Source organism: Danio aesculapii, chromosome 11 (assembly GCF_903798145.1).
Source record: "Danio aesculapii chromosome 11, fDanAes4.1, whole genome shotgun sequence".
NCBI classification, from domain to species: domain Eukaryota; kingdom Metazoa; phylum Chordata; class Actinopteri; order Cypriniformes; family Danionidae; genus Danio; species Danio aesculapii.
In genome coordinates this window covers 2,935,020-2,955,580 of record NC_079445.1, presented here as the reverse complement: position 1 = coordinate 2,955,580, position 20,561 = coordinate 2,935,020, and the positions used below count along the sequence as shown (strand labels likewise).

At 36.7% G+C, this 20,561-nt stretch overlaps 1 protein-coding gene across 1 annotated transcript; it reads left to right on the top strand.

The window, feature by feature from the left end:
- Window positions 1–10,525: 10,525 nt before the first annotated feature.
- On the top strand, window positions 10,526–20,246 carry lhfpl5a (LHFPL tetraspan subfamily member 5a). The gene is made up of 3 exons (XM_056468814.1): window positions 10,526–10,937; window positions 17,556–17,803; window positions 20,163–20,246. The coding sequence occupies exons 1-3, from the start codon at window positions 10,526–10,528 to the stop codon at window positions 20,244–20,246; spliced, it is 744 nt and encodes a 247-aa protein (XP_056324789.1).
- Window positions 20,247–20,561: the final 315 nt, after the last annotated feature.

Genomic DNA, 20,561 nt, shown 5'->3' with positions numbered 1-20,561 from the left:
TGCGGTCTGGCGCAATATGGCTACCATCGCGTCATCCACGTGGATGCTGCACAGTAGTGGTGGATGAGGAGATTCCCACCAAAAATGTGTGCAAAGCGCTTTGAGTGTCCAGAAAAGCGCTATATAAATGTAAGGATTTATTTTCCTTATTACTAAACTTCTTTTAAAGTGCGTGCCAATGTTTTACAACATGGAAAAAAACCAAAGAGAAGCAGATCAAAGAAAGATATACGCTCAAAAAATGCTGGATTAAAAGCAACCCAATTTGGGTTATTTTTGGAAATCAAGCGCTGGGTCATAAAGGAATGTTTCAACCCAGCATGCTGGATTGTGATTTTGAACAAAACCGAGAATCCTTTAGATAAACATGATTAAGCTGGTTACAGATTAGGATGTCTGCTAACCCAAACTAGATTAAACCAACCCAGCGTTATTACTCAATGATTTTAACCCAGCATTTTGGTTGAAAATCCAATCCAGTGTTTTTTCGAGTGTAGAGACAAACGAAAGTGCAATGGTTTTTAGTGTGGTTTGCTTTATGGCAAGTCTCCAAGGTTAGCAAAAAAAGCATAAGTGTATGTACTGCACATCTACACCAGAGGCTGTTTTTCCAAGAATGCCAGTAAAATATGAGTCTTCACCACCTAAAATAAGCTGCTTTTGTAGAAAAGCAGTTTATTATTTAATGAATGAACAAGCCATTTTTAGTGTTAGAAATTTAACACGCTTGATTGATCCATTTCGACAGTTTACCCGAAAACAAGAAGCTGGTTTATAGGAGACATCACAGACGATTTTGGGATTTAGGTGCCATTTGAGACTGGCACTGAATGCATTCCATTCCGAAGGGCTCATTCTTGTGCCCTAATCCCTTGGAAGGGTTTATCCCTAGGGCATAGGGATAAGTCATTCTGATTGGAGCTCAGTGTGAGACGCCAATCAACTTCCCAGTGCTAAGCATCATGGTGGACTGAAGTGTCCATCAGGACATCCTTTAAAATCCTTAATTCTGAAGTGCCCTTCAAAGTGGTCAGTTTTGAGCACTTTGGTTTGGAACGACACCTCAGTATGGCAGCCTTGAATGTTTTCACTTTGAAGTGCCCTTTGGAGGTTGATATATATCCCGTTTGGAACACACTGTGGGATTGTGCTATCTGCTAAAAGCAACTTTGATTGGATGAGACAAACGCTGGAATCTGATTGGTTATACAGGCACACATGATCTTAAATAGGCTGTTATGCTTCTTAAAAATGCCACCAATGGTTTTGGTGACTTAAACGATATATATATACTGTAAACTGTGCATAGGAATTAAATTCAGTCTGTTTGGAGCTGCTCCAATCAGTTTTGTTCTTGAAATGGTGCACTTAAAGTAAATAAAAAAGCTAATTAATTAATTAGGAATAGACAGTCTGCTTATTGCCCTAATTTTTAAACCACCTTGGATAAAACTGTAAATCCCATAAAAAACTTTATGTATATTAATGTCAAAACGTCATGTCAAAACAATTTAAAAAAACATGTAAAAATTTAACTACGTTGATGTCAAAACAACATCAAACTGACATCTAACACTGACCTCAAAAACACACCAAAGATCAATTACAGGACTGTCCAATATTAGACGTCAATTTGATGTCGTTTTGAAATCAAGGTAGTTTACACGCATTGAAGAGATATATTCGTAATTTGCACTTGAAGCTTTCAAATGAGTACTTTTTAGGTACTTTCAAGGTAGTTTACATGCATTAAAAAGATACAAAATAAAGCGTAAATTCGGATTTAGCATTTCAGTGTGGAGCTTGCATCCCATAACCCCCCCCCCCCCCCCCCATGTTGGCATGGGTTTCCCCCACAGTCCAAACACATGCGCTATTGGTAAATTGGGTGAACAAAATTGGCCGTGGTGTATGTGTGTGTGCGAGAGTGTATGGGTGTTTCCCAGTACTGGGTTACGACTGGAAGGCTTACGCTGCTTAAAACATATGATGGAATAGTTGGCGGTTCATTCCGCTGATAAATAAGGGACTAAGTCGAAGGGAATACATGAATATATGAATGAATGTCTCGTTATTTTAGTGCTCAAAAGCACATCAGTGTGTGGATGTCAAATAGACGTCAAGGTTTTGACATCAATTTGATTAACATTTTTTATGTTTTTTAAAGTTGTTTGGACATCAAGGTAGTTTACATGCATTGAAAAGATACAAAATAAAGCGTAAATTCGTATTTTGCAGTTGGAGCTTTCAGATAAATCAAAATTGTTTTAGATTTTAATATTTTATGTCTCATTATTTTAGTGTCAAAAGGGGCATCATTGTGAGGATGTCAAATAAACGTTAAGGTTTTGACTTCAAATCAGTTAGCAATTTTTATTTATTTATTACTATGTAGTACTTTTTAACATCGTTTGGGCATCAAGGTAGTTTACCTGCATCAAAGAGATAAATACTTTTTGTCTTGTTATTTTAGTGGTCAAATGTGTATCAGTGTGTTGATGTCAAATAGACATCAATGTTTTGACATCAAATCGATTAGCATTTTTTTTACATCGTTTGGACATCAAGGTAGTTTACCTGCATTGAAGAGATAAAAAATCCAGTGAAAATTCGCAATTGAAGCTTTCAGATTAATAAAACTTTTCTTATATTTTAATACTTTTAAAAGTTTCAAAGTTATTTTAGTGGTCAAAAGTGCATCAGTTTGTGGATGTCAAATAGACGTCAATGTTTTGACATCAAATCAATTAGCATTTTTGTGATTTTTACATTGCAATCTAATTGTGTTTGTGTGTCCATCTGTTTCTATGTTTCTGTGTGTGTATTTTAGTGGTCAAAAATGCATCAGTGTGTGGATGTCAAATAGACGTCAAGGTTTTGACATCAAACCGATTTGCATTTTTGACATGTTTGTTTATGTGCTTTTTTAAAAAGCACCTTTGTTTTTTCAAACAATGGAAGTCAATGGTTAGTAATACTTTCGAACATTCTTCAAAACATCTGAATATTCAGTAAATACTGAATATTTCACTTTTAGATGAAATATCTCTTTAAAGCATTGTAAACGATCTAATAACCTCACTCTCTATTATAATAAAAGCGATAAACTGGCGGATAATGGGTCTGACAGATAAATCTTTTCATAGATGGTCAAACATTAATAAGCAACTCTTTGTTAAATGTCTTGTGGTTCCAAAAACATCCCAGAGGAAAATCACATTACCATTGTTAATACATCATAAGAGTCACTTCTCGTTAGCAAGCTTTCTGTACTACTGGTGTCCTTATAAGCTGTAATTCATCAATGCTTTCACTCATCTGACACTAAAACTAAAACACACAAAGCTTCTCTGCTCTACAAAATGCTATCATGGGCAGCAGATGGCACGTTTTCGGCCGTCCCTTGACGTGCGTCTGGCGGCTATTCATGACAAAGCCAGTGGGACGGTTGAATTGGGCAGATGAGCACTTCATTGATTTCCTCATTCAGTCCCAGGGGGCCACTGTATTGTGCTATTGTCCTCTGCACCTCCGATTTATATATTTTAATCAGGAATTATTGCGCAATTATGCACCAGAGGGGCAGGTGACGGGGATGGTGACATTATTCCCTCCTAAACGTCAATGTTATTTGTCACTTAAAAAAAAAAAATGACTTCAATTGTTAAATCTGACAGGGTTATTAGCTGTGATTAGCTGACAGGCTAATCAGATTTTCGCTACATGCTAAAGTGGGACGTTGATAAAATTCTGGGTCACACTTTACATTAATTTTTATTGGTTAATGTATTTACTAGGGTGGCACGGTGGCTCAGTGGTTAGCACCGTGGCCTCACGAGAGAAGGTCGCTGGTTCGAGTCCCAGCTGGGCCAGTTGTCATTTCTGTGTGGAGTTTGCCACATGTTACATGTTCCCCCCATGTTAGCGTGGGTTTCCTCCGGGTGCTCCGGTTTCCCCCACAGTCCAAACACATGCGCTATTAGTGAATTGGGTGAACTAAATTGGCCCTAGTGTATGTGTGTGTGTGTGAATGCGAGAGTGTATGGGTGTTTCCCAGGACTGGGTTGCGACTGGATGGCATCCGCTGCTTAAAACATATGATGGAATAGTTGGCGGTTCATTCCGCTGATAAATAAGGTACTAAGTCGAAGGGAATATACTGTATGAATGAATGTATTTACTATAACGTGAATTAACCCTCTGTTTTGTCCATAGTTCTGATGTGCCCTGACATTTGTGCTTTATTCAGATGCTTAGAAACATACAAGTGGATAAAGTCGAACACCAAAGAGCAAAAACTGGGCTACAATAATACGTTAGCAACATTTATAAGTGTTTTTGGGTAAGAAACATGTAAGCATAGTTAGTGAAAAACTACAATTTTGAAGTCACTGAAATAACTCAAAAACACACTGAATATTTTGAGAACTGGATCTTGCAGCCTCGAGTTTTACCTTCAAAATGATGTGAAAATCATTCCGGGGAAAATAGAGGAAATGCAATATTTATTTTAGATAGAAGACTTGATTTTGTTGCTGTAATCTAATAGAAGATGCTCAACTGTTAAATAGTCATGACGGACGGCGCAGTGGCACAGTGGGTAGCGCTGTCGCCACACAGAAAGAAAGTCGTTGAGTCCCAGCTGTGCCAGTTGCCATTTCTGTCTGGAGTTTGCATGTTCTCCCCAAGTTGGCGTGGGTTTCCTCTGGGTGCTCCGGTTTCCCCCACAGTCCAAACACATGCGCTATAGGTGAACTGGGTAAGCTAAATTGTATGTAGTGTATGTGTGTGAATGAGAGTGTATGGATGTTTCCCAGTACTGGGTTGCAACTGGAAGGGCATCCTCGGCGTAAAATATGCTGAATAAGTTGGCGGTTCATTCCACTGTGGCGACCCCTGATTAATAAAGGGACTAAGCCGAAAAGAAAAGGAATGAATTAATTAATTACTCATGACAGCATGTTTTTAATTCAATGTAACTTATTAAACTAAGTCTATCATGTTCTAACTTAATTTTATAAGTTACGCAGGCTGTTTTAGGTCAGTTTAACATAAATTTAGTTCAATGGACTCATAAGGTTAATTTGATTTAGCTTAAAAATTTTATGCAACCAAGATTTTTTTATAGTGTGCATATGGGTATATACAGTTGAAGTCCCCCTAAATTATTAGCCCCCCTGTTTATTTTTTTCCTTAATTTCTGTTTAACGAAGAGCAGATTTTTTCAACACATTTCTAATCATAATAGTTTTAATAACTCATCTCTAATCACTGATTTATTTTATCTTTGCCATGATGACAGTAAATAATATTTGACTAGATATTCTTCAAGACACTTCTATACAGCTTAAAGTGACATTTAAAGGCTTTACTAGGGTAATTAGGTTAACTAGGCAGGTTAGGGTAATTAGGCAAGTTATTGTAAATTGATGGTTTGTTCTGTAGACTATCAGGAAAAAAATATTGCTTAAAGGGGCTAATAATTTTGACCTTAAAATGGTTTTTTAAAAATTCAAACTGCTTTTATTCTAGCTGAAATAAAACAAATAAGACTTTTTCCAGAATAAAAAATATTATCAGACATACTGTGAAAATTTCCTTGCTCTGTTAAACATCATTTGGGAAATATTTAACAAATAAAAAAAATTCAAGGGGGAGGGGGGCTAATAATTCTGACTTCAACTGTACATTAACAATCTATTCTGTGTAACACCTATGTGCATAATGAAGGTGGTCATTTGAGATTATTCTGGAAGGAATTATATTAGGACACGTTCTCACCCTGGATGTGAATATTTCTTTAGTTTTTATTATTTTTGTTCGATTTTTCTGTTCTTTTTCATTTTAGAATTTAAAGAAAATGACTACAATGTATAGTTAGTACACAATGGCAATAATGTATGTGAATTGCAAGTCATTTAAGACCACATATTGAGATTCAAATGTAACTTGAACAATGTATGATGGTACTCAAGTGAGTGTTATCAATGAACATAAAAAATAAATTGATGTGAAAATCATCTTGTTTACTTGCTAGCTTGTTTACTTGCGTGTCTGTTTTACTAATTTTATAAAAACATATTGTTTTGCTGTAATTATGAATATATACAAATAAAAACAGACCCTTTACTGTTTGTCTAGTCAACACGATCAATAATTAGTATTTTATGACTTAATCTGCTGAAATATGTATCCGTGTCAGCCGACCCCAGGGGGTTAAGTATAAACAATACTTGTACAGCATTTATTAATCATAATACAACATTTCACTAATGCAATATCAACATCCAAATTCAGCTTGTTAACATTGGTTAATGCACCGTGAGTTAACGAACAGCTGTATCTTCATTAACTAATGTTAACTAGCATGAACAAATACTGTAACAAAAGTATTGTTTGTTCATGTTAGTAAACCCATTAACTCACATTAACTAATACAACTTTATTGTAAAGTGTTAGCAAATTCTGTCTGATCTCTGAGAAATGGATTTGACTGTGACTGAATAATTTGCCTGGTTATTAAACCAACCAGTGTTTAAAGGGAATCTGAAAAGGCAAGTCCAGCTATAAAGCGTGTTTCTCAATATCACAGCGCCTCCTGCTGGCGGAAGCATGATACTGCTGACTGTCACTGAACTCTTGTGTGAAGCCTTCAATCGTGTCAAACGCTTCTCAAAGCCACTTTTATAGTAACTTAAATAGGAAAAAAAAGAGTATTACCTGATCCGTCCATCCATCCATCTATCTATCTATCTATCTATCTATCTATCTATCTATCTATCTATCTATCTATCTATCTATCTATCTATCTATCTATCTATCTATCTATCTATCTATCTATCTATCTATCTATCTATCTATCTATATATCCATCTATCTATCTATCTATCTATCTATCTATCTATCTATCTATCTATCTATCTATCTATCTATCTATCTATCTATCTATCTATCTATCTCTCTCTCTCTATCTATGTTTCTGTGTGTCAATCTGTCTCTTGTTCTCTGTGTGTGTGTATCTATCTGTTTCTATGTTTCTGTGTATGTATCTGTTTTTCTGTCTTTAGGTGTGTATGCGGTCTGTTTATGTGTTTATGTGTGTGTGCCCGTTTATTTGTCTTTATGTGTGTGTGTCCATCTGTTTCTATGTTTCTGCACATGTGTGTGTGTCTGTTTATTTGTTTTTTTTTCTGTGTGTGTCCGTCTGTTTCTATGTCTGTGTCTGTCTATCTATCTTTATGTCCATCTGTTTTTTCTGTGTGTGTGTGTGTGTGTGTGTGTCAACCTTTTTATCTGACTTAATGCGTGTGCATGTCTCTTTCTGTTCTTTTGTTTCTGTGTTGGTCCGTGTGCATGGGTGTATCTGTTTATCTGTCTTTACATGTGTGTGTCCGTCTGTTTCTGTGTGTCTATCTGTTTGTCTGTGTGTGTATGTGTCAGTCTTTCCGTCTATGAGTCTGTCTGTGAGTGTATGATGATTATTACCTCTCAGTGACAGAGTGTGTTGATCTCTGCAGGTCTGAGACACAGTGAGAGTGTAACTGTACACCTCCATTAATTAATAATCTTCTGATCTCACAGCAGCAGCAGCACAGCGCGTCTGAACCAAGAGTCACACACCGTCCTCCACTTCCAAACTCTCTCTTCAGCCACATCTGATGGAGGAAACAGTGGACCACTGCTGTCCTGCAGAAGGAGACGTAGCTTAATACAGTAATTCTGAGCACAATTATTCAGAAAGAAGACACTTCTCATCAGTATTCGGTAAGTTACTTCAAAAATGTCATTAATTACTATTTATTTGTATTTAATATATATTTGAGCAATATCACATGAGTAGCAGTGTTATATGGCTGTATATCAGCACTGGTGGGAGTTGCATTGCTTAGTGTCCCACCAGTGATGATATACAGCCATATAGCACTGCTATAAGTGTGATATTGCGTTTATACAACAGTTTGATGGCATAATTGTGTATATAAAAAAGAAAATCAAACAGAGAGTCTAAAAATCCATTTTGTACGAGGAACTACTTTCTTCCGCCGTTCATTTACATCTGCAGCTGACGTCAGAACAGCAGAAACCGCTGCTACTTCACAAACGTCACTTTAGAGCTAGTATTTGAATGATTCTCTAGCGTAATGTCTAAAGTGATGACAAAACAGGTGATTTTGCTGACATTTTAAGATTATAAGGCTGAACGGCATGAAATGCCATCAGTCTACAGAGATTTCCCAGTATTTTTCTGTTGCAATTGGGAAATCACAATAATTAACTCCGAAAAAGCCAAACCAAAGGAAACACTACCAGATTACTATGATATAAATACAGCACTACAACATACAAACGAGAGAGGTCGACTTAGAATATCACTTACCTGTTTTATAATGATTTGATCAGCTGTAGTTTGAAACTACACTGATTTTTTCTACCCTAAGGGCTTATTATGCGGTCTCTGTCGCCATCTTGTGGCGGAACATCAACTGTCTTTGCTCTGCTCAGTATGACAGGCTGATGGTTGCCTATCTACGAAATTATAAATATTTAAAATAGGCACTATCCTTATAAATAAACTGCATAGTTGCAATCTTATCAACTAGATTCTCACCTAATAAAGCCTCAAAAGTACATTGTGTTCTCCAACAGCTGCAATATTTGTCAAATTGTAGTGAGTTTATTGATCTGCTGTCACTCAATGTGGGCGGAGTAATACAGAAGGGTGAGGAGGCTGTACGAGTGCTGTTATTGCAGAATATTGCACTGTTATCAGCCAATCAGATTTGAGAACCAGACAGAACTGTTGTATAAATATATATGCATAGTAATAAAAGTTGTAATAAAGTTATGAGTTTTAGGTCAGTGTTTCTTCTAGGATTTTTTCCAGCTGTGGCGGCAGACTCTGTTGTGTATTTTACACAGATCTATCAACTACATGTGGCGTTGTTTCATTGACAAATGTCGTGAGCGCAGTATTAAGTCGAGATCGCATTCATGTAATAGCCTACGAGCATGTCAATCTCTGCGCCGATTTCCTCTGCTCACGCACAAAACTTGAGCACCCTCAAATTTAAGCTGCTCAAGTGCAGATTTTCTTGTGCGCTCTCTAATAAACGCTGCTCAAGTGCGATTTAGCGCATTTATGTAACGAGCATGTCGCCAACATTTATGAGATTTGCTAGGAATATTTGTGAATGTCTCTAACAAGAGCGGCATTAATGCGTCCTGAAGTAAAATGAATCTGCTGTAAACTCCAGCAAGATAAAGTCATTGTATGCAGAACCACAGACCTTTATCTATACATGAAATATAATTATGGAAACTGTTATATTTCATAACTGAAAGCTACATCATGTTTGATGGCCTCACGCATCACGCACCTGTCAGTCAGTCAGTCTGTCAGCACGTCACCTTAAGCAAAAAACGCACAGCACTACTACGATTAAAGAAAAGTTTGTAATGTTATAATTGACTTACCTTTTAATACATTTTTGGTGCGATTATAACCTGCTATTTAAAAAAAGCGACCAAATGTTTTGAATGAGAAGCTGTAATGTAGCCGTGGTGGGATTAATTTTGGTGTGGCGCCCCGCCACGAACAAATGAATGTAGCGGTTACCATGTAAGTATATAACTCTGCTTCTTTGAATTGATTTCCCTACTGAAAAACCAGCCTAAACCAGCCTTGGCTGGTTTTAGCTGGTCAACCAGGCTGGTTTAAGAGGGGTTTTGGCCACTTCCAGGCTGGTTTCCAGCCATTTACAGCCTGGTCTTAGCTGGTCAGGCTGGGAGATAACCAGCCAAAACCAACTATGTCCAGCTTAAACCAGGCTGGTCAAGCTGGTTTTAGCTGATCATTTTCCAGCCTGACCAGCTAAGACTAGGCTGGAAATGGCTGGAAACCAGCCTGGAAGTGGCCAAAACCCCTCTAAAACCAGGCAGGTCAACCAGCTAAAACCAGCCAACCAGCTTGGGCTGGTTTAAGCTGTTTTTTTTTTCAGTAGGGATTATATAGAACGAGTGCATTACAAGTAACTAATTAAAATGAAAATTAACTATTCCTATAGCTTCTCAGCTGAAAAGTCATTACAGTAACTAGTTACTTACTAATTACAGCCAACACTGCTTATCGTCATCTCTCTCTCCACTCAAACCTATTTGTTCTTCAGTCACAAGATGGCGCCAGTCACTAACGGTCAAAGAGATTCAAAGTGCTCTGTGTTATTAGTTTCAGCGGTTGTTATTGGAGAATTATGTGGTTTAGAATGTCGCGAGTGACCAATCAGAATGAAGTATTCCTATATTTTTTCAGCTGAAAAGTAATTTAATTATAGTAACTAGTTACTATAATACACCCAACACTGACTATTGTCATCTCTCCAATTTTTACATCAAACAGTGCATAGACTCAAGGAGGACTTCCGGCAGAGTTAATCACACCAATCAAGACTCAACAACAAAAGCATTTCTCAAATCAGAACATTAATTTAACACTCACCTCCGGGGTGGACCATCATCACCAGCAAACATGGCGAAAATGTTATCTGCCCAAGAGGCTGCTAAGATCTACCACACAAACTACGTGAGGAACGCGCGGGCCGTCGGCGTCCTGTGGACCATCTTCACCATCTGCTTCGCCATCATCGGTATGGTGGTCTTCATCCAGCCCTACTGGATCGGAGACAGCGTGGACACCCCCCAGTCTGGATACTTTGGCCTGTTCCACTACTGCATTGGGAATCCCATCACTGGAGAACTGGTCTGTAAAGGCAGTGCTCTGGATTTCGGATCCATCCCTTCGGGCGCCTTCAAAACTGCCATGTTCTTCGTTGGCATCTCTTTGCTGCTGATCGTGGGCACTATTGTCTGCTTCAGTCTGTTCTTCTTCTGCAACTCAGGCAGTGTGTATAAGATCTGTGCGTGGATGCAGTTGGCAGCTGGTGAGTGGAAATGTGTTTCTTAATTTTGTGAAAGTTCTCATGACTTAATAATAACAGGCATAATGTACATCTAGCCGGATGATCAATATATAGCAATACATGCAAATTACATACCGTTATATTTATATTTTTAACCATTGGAATGACATAAATGTATGTTTAAATATAGATATTATTGTATATATGTGAACATATGTAATGGGCTATACCCACAGCTACTGTTATTCAGCCAACGAAAAACTTCCAGTGAAAGGTTTATGTGACTTTTAGTGTCCCTTTTAATTTCATACGGTTCCTTTTACAGCATCAATGTTGTAATGTTATTAAAATAATAAAAAATCAGTTAAACGACTTAAGCATTCATTTAGTAGTTCAAGCGTAAAACAAGATGAAAGACAGTAGCAGCAGGCTAGTGCAGAAACGCCATTAAAAATTCTGAGGTAAAATAAATTTCCATATTTTAAAGACAAAAATGCAGAAAATTAAATTTAATGCAGAGTTTCTTGTCCGGTCTGAGACCCACTTTGTATCGTATATCAATCAGACAGCAAAGATTTTTAAAGAAATCAGATCTTAAACGTGGCAGTTTTGTAATGGAGCGACAGTTCACCAGAAGCGATTGGGCTGGCTGACTGAAAATAAAAAGTTTATATGCATATAGGCTACCCCATTCCAATGGTTTAAAAGATCTATATAATAAATGGCCATTTTTGTTATATTTTGTAATATACTTTGCATATATTACATGTATTTTATACAATATGTGAAATCCAAACATGAACTTATAATCATGTAACGTGCATATATTCACATGAATCAGATTTATACGTTTGTTCCTGCTGAATAAGTTAAAGCTCTTCAGCTTTATCAGCAAACTGAATGGCTTAATCCTGTGAAAACAACCGCCTAAATTATATTATCCTGCTAATTACACGGCTACGTGCCATCTATGATGAATTAATCTACTTACTTTCGTTAAATGTTAGCTTGCAGAAAGAAAAACGGTCGAAAACAGCCACACAAACTTTTTGTTCAGTCACAAGATGGCGCCAAACAGTCACTAACGGTAAAGTCTAGATGGGATACAGCTGCGGATATAAACGTCAATATAGCATCATTTTTGTGTCACTACAACAATAACTAGTATTTTTAAATTACTGTGAGGGGTAAGGTTTGGCGTTAATAATATGAATAATTTAATAAATAGCCTAATATGAATAATACTTTGTATAATTACTGTTTTTACATTACCATGATTGTTTGAGGTGAAAGTAGACGTTAATAAACTACAATTAACGTTAACAGGTAATTTAATAAATAACATTAATAATTGTCATAAACTTTTGACCGCAGCTGTATCCCTTCTAGCAACAACCGTCATTAACAGCCAAGTATATTCAAAGTATCCGGATGTTTTCAGTTTCAGCTGTTGTTATTGGAGAATTACATACTTTAAATACTTTGCGCGAGTGACCAATCAGAGTGAAGTATTCCACAGAGCCATCAATATTCAACCCAAAATGGTAAGAACTTTATTCATCTTACAAATGAAGATATTTTTAATCAAAGCTGAGCGCTTCTTATTTCATAAGTCCTCCTGAATGTCTATTCACTGAACCCTCTTGACACACATTAAAATGTTAAAGACATTTTGAAACATAATTCCTTGTGAATTGAGGTTATGATCCGTTTAATATGCTAGAGACACGATTGCTTTATAATTTAGTCCTTTATTCAGATGTTTGAGAGAATATACTTTCTGTGGAGGGAAAGAAATCTCTTAGAATAATAATTTAGATTATTAATTTTAAAAAGTTCATTAAAATAAATGTGAGTAAATGATAATAGAATCATTTTAGATTAAATCACAGGCCAATAAAAAATTATGTTTAACATTTAAAAGTTTAATGTACAGTAAACAAGAAAATATCGATTTATTCGTTTTCCTTTGGCTTAGTCCATTTATTCATCAGGGCTCACCACAGCGGAATGAACCGCCAACTATTCCAGCATATGTTTTACGCAGCGGATGCCCTTTCAGCTGAAACCCAGTACTGGAGAACACCCATACACACTCATTCACACACACAAACTCATACGCAACGGCCAATTTACTTCATCCAATTCCCCTATAGCGCATGTGTTTGGACTGTGGGGGAAACCGGAGCACCCGGAGGAAACCCACGCCAACACTGGGAGAACATGCAAACTCCACACAGAAATGACTACTGACCCAGCTGGGACTCGAACCAGTGAACGTCTTGCTGTGAGGCGACAGTGCTAACCACTGAGACATCGTCCCGCCACAATTTTGTTTTTAAACTGTGGCAAATGAAAAAGTTATCCAAACCATGAATTTTGTCATCCATTTAAACACCACTGTTCGATATGTCTAGCTTTATTTCAAGCCAAAAGTAGAACAGCGTGTCAAAAAATGAATGACTTATAAAGATAGATTTGAAGTTATGGTCGAGTTTCGTAACATTCTTGATGCTAAACAGAGAAATGAGATCCCTGAGGACTTGTGCACTCTTTATAGTTTCTCATTTTACACTGCTTTAAGAGCGGGATATAACCAGTGGTGTGAATTAACTAATTACAAATACTCAAATTACTGTAGTTGAGTAGTTTTTCTCAGGAATTGTAATTTACTGAGCAGTTTTGTACCCTTGAGTACATTTTTAGTTCTGTATCTGTACTTTTACTCCACTATTTTCCTTCAACCTGCACTCACTACTTTATTTTCTCTTGTCTGTGGGGATTAGAATAATTAGTCCTGCGAGTCCAATCAAATCACATATAGAAGGTAAATGGCATCATAATGAACTTCCTCAAGACATGGGCGATTTATAATTGCAGTAAACTGTTTGGAAGTATTCAAAGTGTCCAAGAAGATGTCTAAAATCTTTACACGTATTGACCCAGACACTGTTTAGATGCATGTCACTGATGACAAGATGACGGATGTTTACTGTATGATGACCGAAATGGCCTTAAACACCCAGCCGGCACAAGACGACAACATGACGTCAGATTGATGCTCTACCCCAACGTCATGGGGACGTTTCATTTTGTTTGGAAATGAAAATCGAGTTGACGTCAGAACTCAACGTCAGGCCAACATCAATGTCCAACATCCAACCTAAAACTAACCAAATATCAACGTCTGATGATGTTACAGCTTGATGTTGTGTGGACGTTACCACTATAGACATTTATCAGACGTTGGATTTTGGTTGTCATACCTGATGAATAAATGTCAGTATTTGACGTCAATATGATGTTGATTTTAGATGTTGGGTCGATGTTGGATTTTGGTTACATTTTAACATCCTAAAATCGACCAAATATCAACGTCATTTGACGTCATTATCGGACATCAAAATAAGATTGTCCTTAGACGCAGGCTAGACGTTGTATTTTGGTCACCTGACGTCACAACCTAAATCTAACCTAATAATAACGTATTATGACGTTGTGTGCCTGCTGGGCAATAACTAGATGCACTACAGAATGTTACGTTTACACACATCCACACATTACATGTAAACACATCAGCTTTTAACAGTGTAATACTCACTACTCTTGAGTACTTTTGAAAGGGCTACTTTTTACACTTTGAGTAATGTTTACAACTGATATTTTACTCTACTTGCACTACATTTTTAGGCAAGTAATGGTACTTTTACTGGAGTATGATTTTTCAGTACTCTTTCCACCACTGGATATAACAAATTGTGCTGTGTTGTGAAATGCAATGCTTTTTAACATCTTGTCTTATCATCGAGGACACTCTCTTCTCATAATGTTACTTGCAACAAACACTCATTAACAGACAGCGAGTGTGAAAGTGAGAGTGTGTGTAAAACAATCCTCACAGCAGCACCAGCTGCCCCTGCACACACTATATTGTCATATGAATAATAAATGATGAGTTAAGTGTGGCTGAAGTTGCCAGGCAACAGCTCCAATGCAAAGTACTTCTGGAAGCCAAGAGTATTTCTGACATTGATAAAAGGGACACTGTGGTTCTTCCGTCACGTTTTTCTCCTCCAGTCAGTGTTTCTCAGGGTGTATTCATACTCCAAAGAGACTCCAACATTAAATTCTACAAAAAAAATCCTAAACATTTACAGCATTTTGTCCTGGAATTAAAACAATGGATTTAATAATGACATAATAGTATTTTAATAAAGCCAAACTATTTGCAATTCGGAATAAGCTGTAGCATTTATGAAGTTTATTACACAGGCGCTGTTGTTTGAATTATATTGCTGTGATTGCAGTGTTTTCCCCTCACTAAAATGCAGTAATATGTGAATTTGGAGCAGCCATTACGCCAGTCTACGATACTTGATTCTGATTGGTCAGTCGCAACATTCTATGGTATGTTATTCACAGATAACAACCACTGAAACTAATAACACGCTAATAGCACGTTCATATCCACATACTTGCATCCATATTATACATACACTGTTTTTTGACTGTTTGGCGCCATCTAGTGACTGAATAATACATAGGTTAGTGTATACTCCATTCAGCCGTTTTCATGTCAACTTTGTCAAACTTTTGTCAAAGTTAGCATGAAATGGATGCTAAGATTGTCCTTTTTTCGCCAAATCGTGGTATACCTGAACAGCCCTGAAATGAGAAAAAAAAAAGGGCGATGCATAGGGGTGTAACAGATCACGATTGGTCCATGACCCGCGAGATTAATATAGTTTTTACTTGTAGATTAATCATAAATTTGTAACAATTACAGAGAGATGGCCTTTCGCGTCATTAAAATCACATGTACGAAAGCATTTAGGATTTCCTGTACAATACAATGATGACAGAAGAAGTTGTGGTGGGTTATTCGAGATGTAGTGGGTTTATTTAAAGGTGTTTTCTGTCACTATTTGCTTAGCCTGCATTAATGCATTCAGTGTAAGCTCATAATTAACCATTAATAGTTCGGGATCTCAACATCTACGCAACATAAATTATAAATGGTGATTTGCATATGTTTATTAATCATTCGAATCGCTAAATTCAAATCTGTGTTAGAAAAATCAAGAGATTGAGTCTTTAGTCTTTTGAGTTAGTTATGAAGTTACAAACAGTAAATAACACAAAAGTAGATCATATTTTAGATATAACCACTGATGTTTATGGTAAAGATTAAAATCACTGTCATATGCATTTAACTTGACGCTCAAATATAAAAGTTGTAGGCAGCAATTACATTATTTAACCAATAGGTGGCGATAATCAGCCATCAAAATACGTCACTGAATAATCCTTCAAATATGATCAACTAGCAATGCAATATGAATAACTGAATCATTTATTGAAAATGAAACAAAATAAATCTGGGTTGTACAAATGATGTTAGATTGATACATTTAGCATTATCAGCAACAGTAGAAGTAACAGTAAATATTTCACAATTTATTTTAATTCAGCCGATTATCTCTTCAATTTATTTTTAATAAAATTACAGGTTCTAAGTTCAGTTTGTTAACACCAAAAGTTTCTTGCAGTGCTGTTTTTGTAATAAATGAAAAGCAAATTACATTTGTCTCCTCCCGATTTTGGCTGATCCGAAAAATGGTTCGATCCGTGACTAAAAAAATATGATGTGATCCATTACACCACTAGCGGTGCACGATTTCGTCTATTGGGAACTGATTGGATATTTGAAACATGGGCGTGGCTAACAAAATGAAGGAAGACACGCCCTGATAGCCCCACCCGGAAGAGGTGATTTCCAAAGGGGGAGGAAGATTATGCAAATTAACAAAAGATTATGAGTACAAAGTCCACAGATTCACGTTTATACCAAGCACTACTAAATACACATAAAAATCAAGGAATAAATTGTGATTTCATAACGACTTTAAAGGCCACCCGTGACGCAAAATCAACTTTTGAAAGTGACTGTAGGTATAGTGTGTCCATATTAGACTGAAATAAACAAGTCCTTTTTAAAAAAAATGTCCTGACTTAGTGATTTTGAGGCCCACCGCAACGTGACGTAGGAGTTTGGTTTCCCCGTCCATCAAATTGATTGACAGGCGTGAATTAACATGTCTCCAAACAAATCCACAGAACAGGATTTGCAAAGAAACTGATTAAAAGATCTGTTCAACTCTCTGTGATCAGCAGCACCTTAAGAATGAGTCTCACAAGTTTTAAACGTTTTTAAAACGGTGCATGTTTGTAATTAAGACCACCGTAATTCACCACAGCCGCACAATGTTAGTAAACGTGTGTGTGCGCACTGCAAACTTTGTAACTGTGACTATAGTCGACTCATATATTTGAATCTCTCTGTCACCGACTGCTGTTTATCTGACGTAACACATAAGAAACAGACACGCATGGCGGTATGGTGGGCGGGGAGAACCAGCTCATTTGCATTTAAAGACACAGGCTACAAAAACAGCCACACTTTGCTTTGCTAGGAGCGCAAAATAGACATATTCTGCATTGTATAATAAATGATCTGATGGGTATTTTGAGCTAAAACTTTACAAACACATTCTGGAAACACTAAAGACTTCTTACATCTTGTGAAAGGGGTAAAATAAGAGCCCTTTAACTCAGTCCGAGTTTGTTTTTTGTCTCCAGCGACGTGCATGGTCATCGGCTGTATGATCTATCCAGACGGCTGGGACTCAGAGGAGGTGAAGCGGATGTGTGGTCAGCGGACAGACAAATACACGCTGGGCAACTGTACGGTGCGCTGGGCTTACATCCTAGCCATCATCAGCATCATGGACTCCCTCACGTTATCCTTCCTGGCTTTTGTACTAGGCAACCGGCAGGACAAACTGCTGCCAGAGGACTTCCAGGTGGAGGAGAAGAAAGGTAGGGATGCCTTTCAGACATTTAATGCCTTAAAGGGACAGTTCACCCAAAAGTCATTATTTAAAGGTGCTGTATGTAAGTTTTTGACTCTTCTAAAGCATATAAATACTATAATATGTTTGCAGATATTTCAGAAACATGCTAAGTGAACATTCTTGTTTATCTGAAAAACAATGCTGAAGTCAGATATTCTGCTTTAAACGTGTGTTACGTGCCAGAATGACTGTCTTTATTTTGGTCCCTTTAATCCGCCCAATGCTAGTTTAGCTAATTATATTTCAGCACCCCGGGTTGCCTTGCTGGAAAGTAGCATATATGGGTCATTCAGTCAGAAAGGCTCTGAAAGCATGCATCTGTGACCGAAATGCCACCTCCGATGGACAGTAGCAGACTCAGAAATGAGACGCAGATTCAGCAAATAATAATAATATTATGAACGTAAACACAAGATGAGCAGGTTACATTGTAACCGCGTGTCCTAACAACAGTTATTAGCAATTTCACTGTTTGCACCGGACGAAACCCGACAGAAATGTAAATACAGCCATTCAGAAGCACAGAATAGTGCACTCACTGCACTCCAACAAAATGGTAAGGTTTATAATCTAATTAATACATATTAAACCTCTTTAACATTATTAAATCTACATGCTGAACCACTGACATGTGTTTCTTTGCACTGAGTCACAGTTCTAAAGTTCAATATCAAACGGTTTATTTTATCTGCTGTTTTATCTGCTTTCAGTATATGATAATAAATGTCATGTAAAATGACCTTCAAACTCACATTATTAGCATTTAATACTGAATAAAGCACATGAGGTGTACCTGAGCTGATCATCACAACTTAAATCAGCCTTTAGGCTCTATAGTCAGGCACGCTCCTGTTGATGTTGTCAATCTGGCAACCTGCGCTTGGCGTATGTTTTGAACCAGGGATGCAATACCAAGTTCAACCACTGGGTGTCAAACTTACATACTGCACCTTTAAGAAAACAATGAAACTCAAAGGTTTGGAACCACTTGAGGGTGAGTAAATAGTGAGTATATTCTCATTTTTGGGTGAACAGTCCTCTTATATAACAGACAGAGGATGTTACGCTTCTTTATATAAATCATGTAAGGAGTTGTTCATCTCCTTTCCTGTTTTGTTTTGTTTTGCAAACATGATTGTTTTCAATACTGAGTATGCATCTCCCAATTCTAACTTGTTTCATTTAATTCTAAATATAGATCTCACAGTACTGACTTTTATTTTAGTAATTCTGTTTACATCTTGATGTTTTGCCTTTGCCCCCTCTAAAATCACAACTAGCACTGGTTTATATAAAAAATGTGTATAAATATTTATATATTATAAAATTGTTACGAAATTGTTGCGAAAACACAATACAGACCTTTTTTGTATGTGTTTACAACATGATTGTTGTATTGTTGTAGTGTGTACGTCTCACTGTTCAGTTTGTCTTATCTTGTAATTGAGTTTTTATTACACAGTTGTAATGGAAAAAAGGCTAAATTATACGTTTACATCTCATATTTCCTAACTTTTCTATCTTACAACTGTGTTTACATCTCACGTTTCTAACTTTTCTATCTTACAACTGTGTTTACATCTCACGTTTCTAACTTTTCTATCTTACAACTGTGTTTACATCTCACGTTTCTAACTTTTCTATCTTACAACTGTGTTTACATCTCACGTTTCTAACTTTTCTATCTTACAACTGTGTTTACATCTCACGTTTCTAACTTTTTAAGTCATACAACTGTGTTTACATCTCACGTTTCTAACTTTTCTATCTTACAACTGTGTTTACATCTCACGTTTCTAACTTTTCTATCTTACAACTGTGTTTACATCTCACGTTTCTAACTTTTTAAGTCATACAACTGTGTTTACATCTCACGTTTCTAACTTTTCTATCTTACAACTGTGTTTAAATCTCACGTTTCTAACTTTTTACGTCATACAACTGTGTTTACATCTCATGTGTCTAACTTTTTAAGTCATACAACTGTTTACATCTCACGTTTCTAACTTTTTAAGTCATACAACTGTTTACATCTCACGTTTCTAACTTTTTCCTTACAAGTTTGAGTAACTACAAAGTTGTAACTACAGTATGTAAAAAAATATATAAAATAATAGATTTTTGCTCCTTACAATGACGATGTAAGTTCTCTGTAGTCACGTAATTCAAGCTTGCTTTTATAAGCCATTGCAGATTTGTATATTTGCATGCACCTCTCATTAATCCTCTTATTTACTCATAACCAAAGCAAAACCCTAATAACCATGCCCTCAGATTCCACATACAATGCTGTGAATGTTGTTGAGAAACTCATCCAGCTTTTCATTTTTAGAGGAAGCATGAAGATCCCTGCACATCATCAGACTCGATGGACTCTGCATCCACTTTCTGGAGATCTCTGCAACAAACCTTTTAATATGGCATTTTATCTGTTGAAATAATTGCCTCTTATAAGGTTATGTGCTGTTTCTAATATGTCTATATTTCGCATTTCGAGACTGGAGCCAAATTGAGATGTTTTTCTGTACAGCGTTTGTTAAAAGGTCATTTTAGAGTCAAATAAAATCGTTAAACGTTTATAATGGCATAACACTTGATGATGACTACAATTCCCATGATTCCACACCCTCAGCAAACTATGCTTTTGTTGGTTGTGAATCTAGTGGCCAAAATAACATACTGCGGCTTTAAAAATAATCTGATTTGACTCATTCAGTGGGTATAGTCTAGA

What these genes read in the sequence shown, in the direction of transcription:
- lhfpl5a (XM_056468814.1), top strand. Translation starts at nt 10,526, where the DNA reads ATGGCGAAAATGTTATCTGCCCAAGAGGCTGCTAAGATCTACCACACA. An exon ending in GTGGATGCAGTTGGCAGCTG is followed by an intron (nt 10,938 to 17,555) that starts GTGAGTGGAAAT and finishes TTTTGTCTCCAG; the next exon opens with CGACGTGCATGGTCATCGGC. An exon ending in AGGAGAAGAAAGGTAGGGAT is followed by an intron (nt 17,804 to 20,162) that starts GCCTTTCAGACA and finishes TTTCATTTTTAG; the next exon opens with AGGAAGCATGAAGATCCCTG.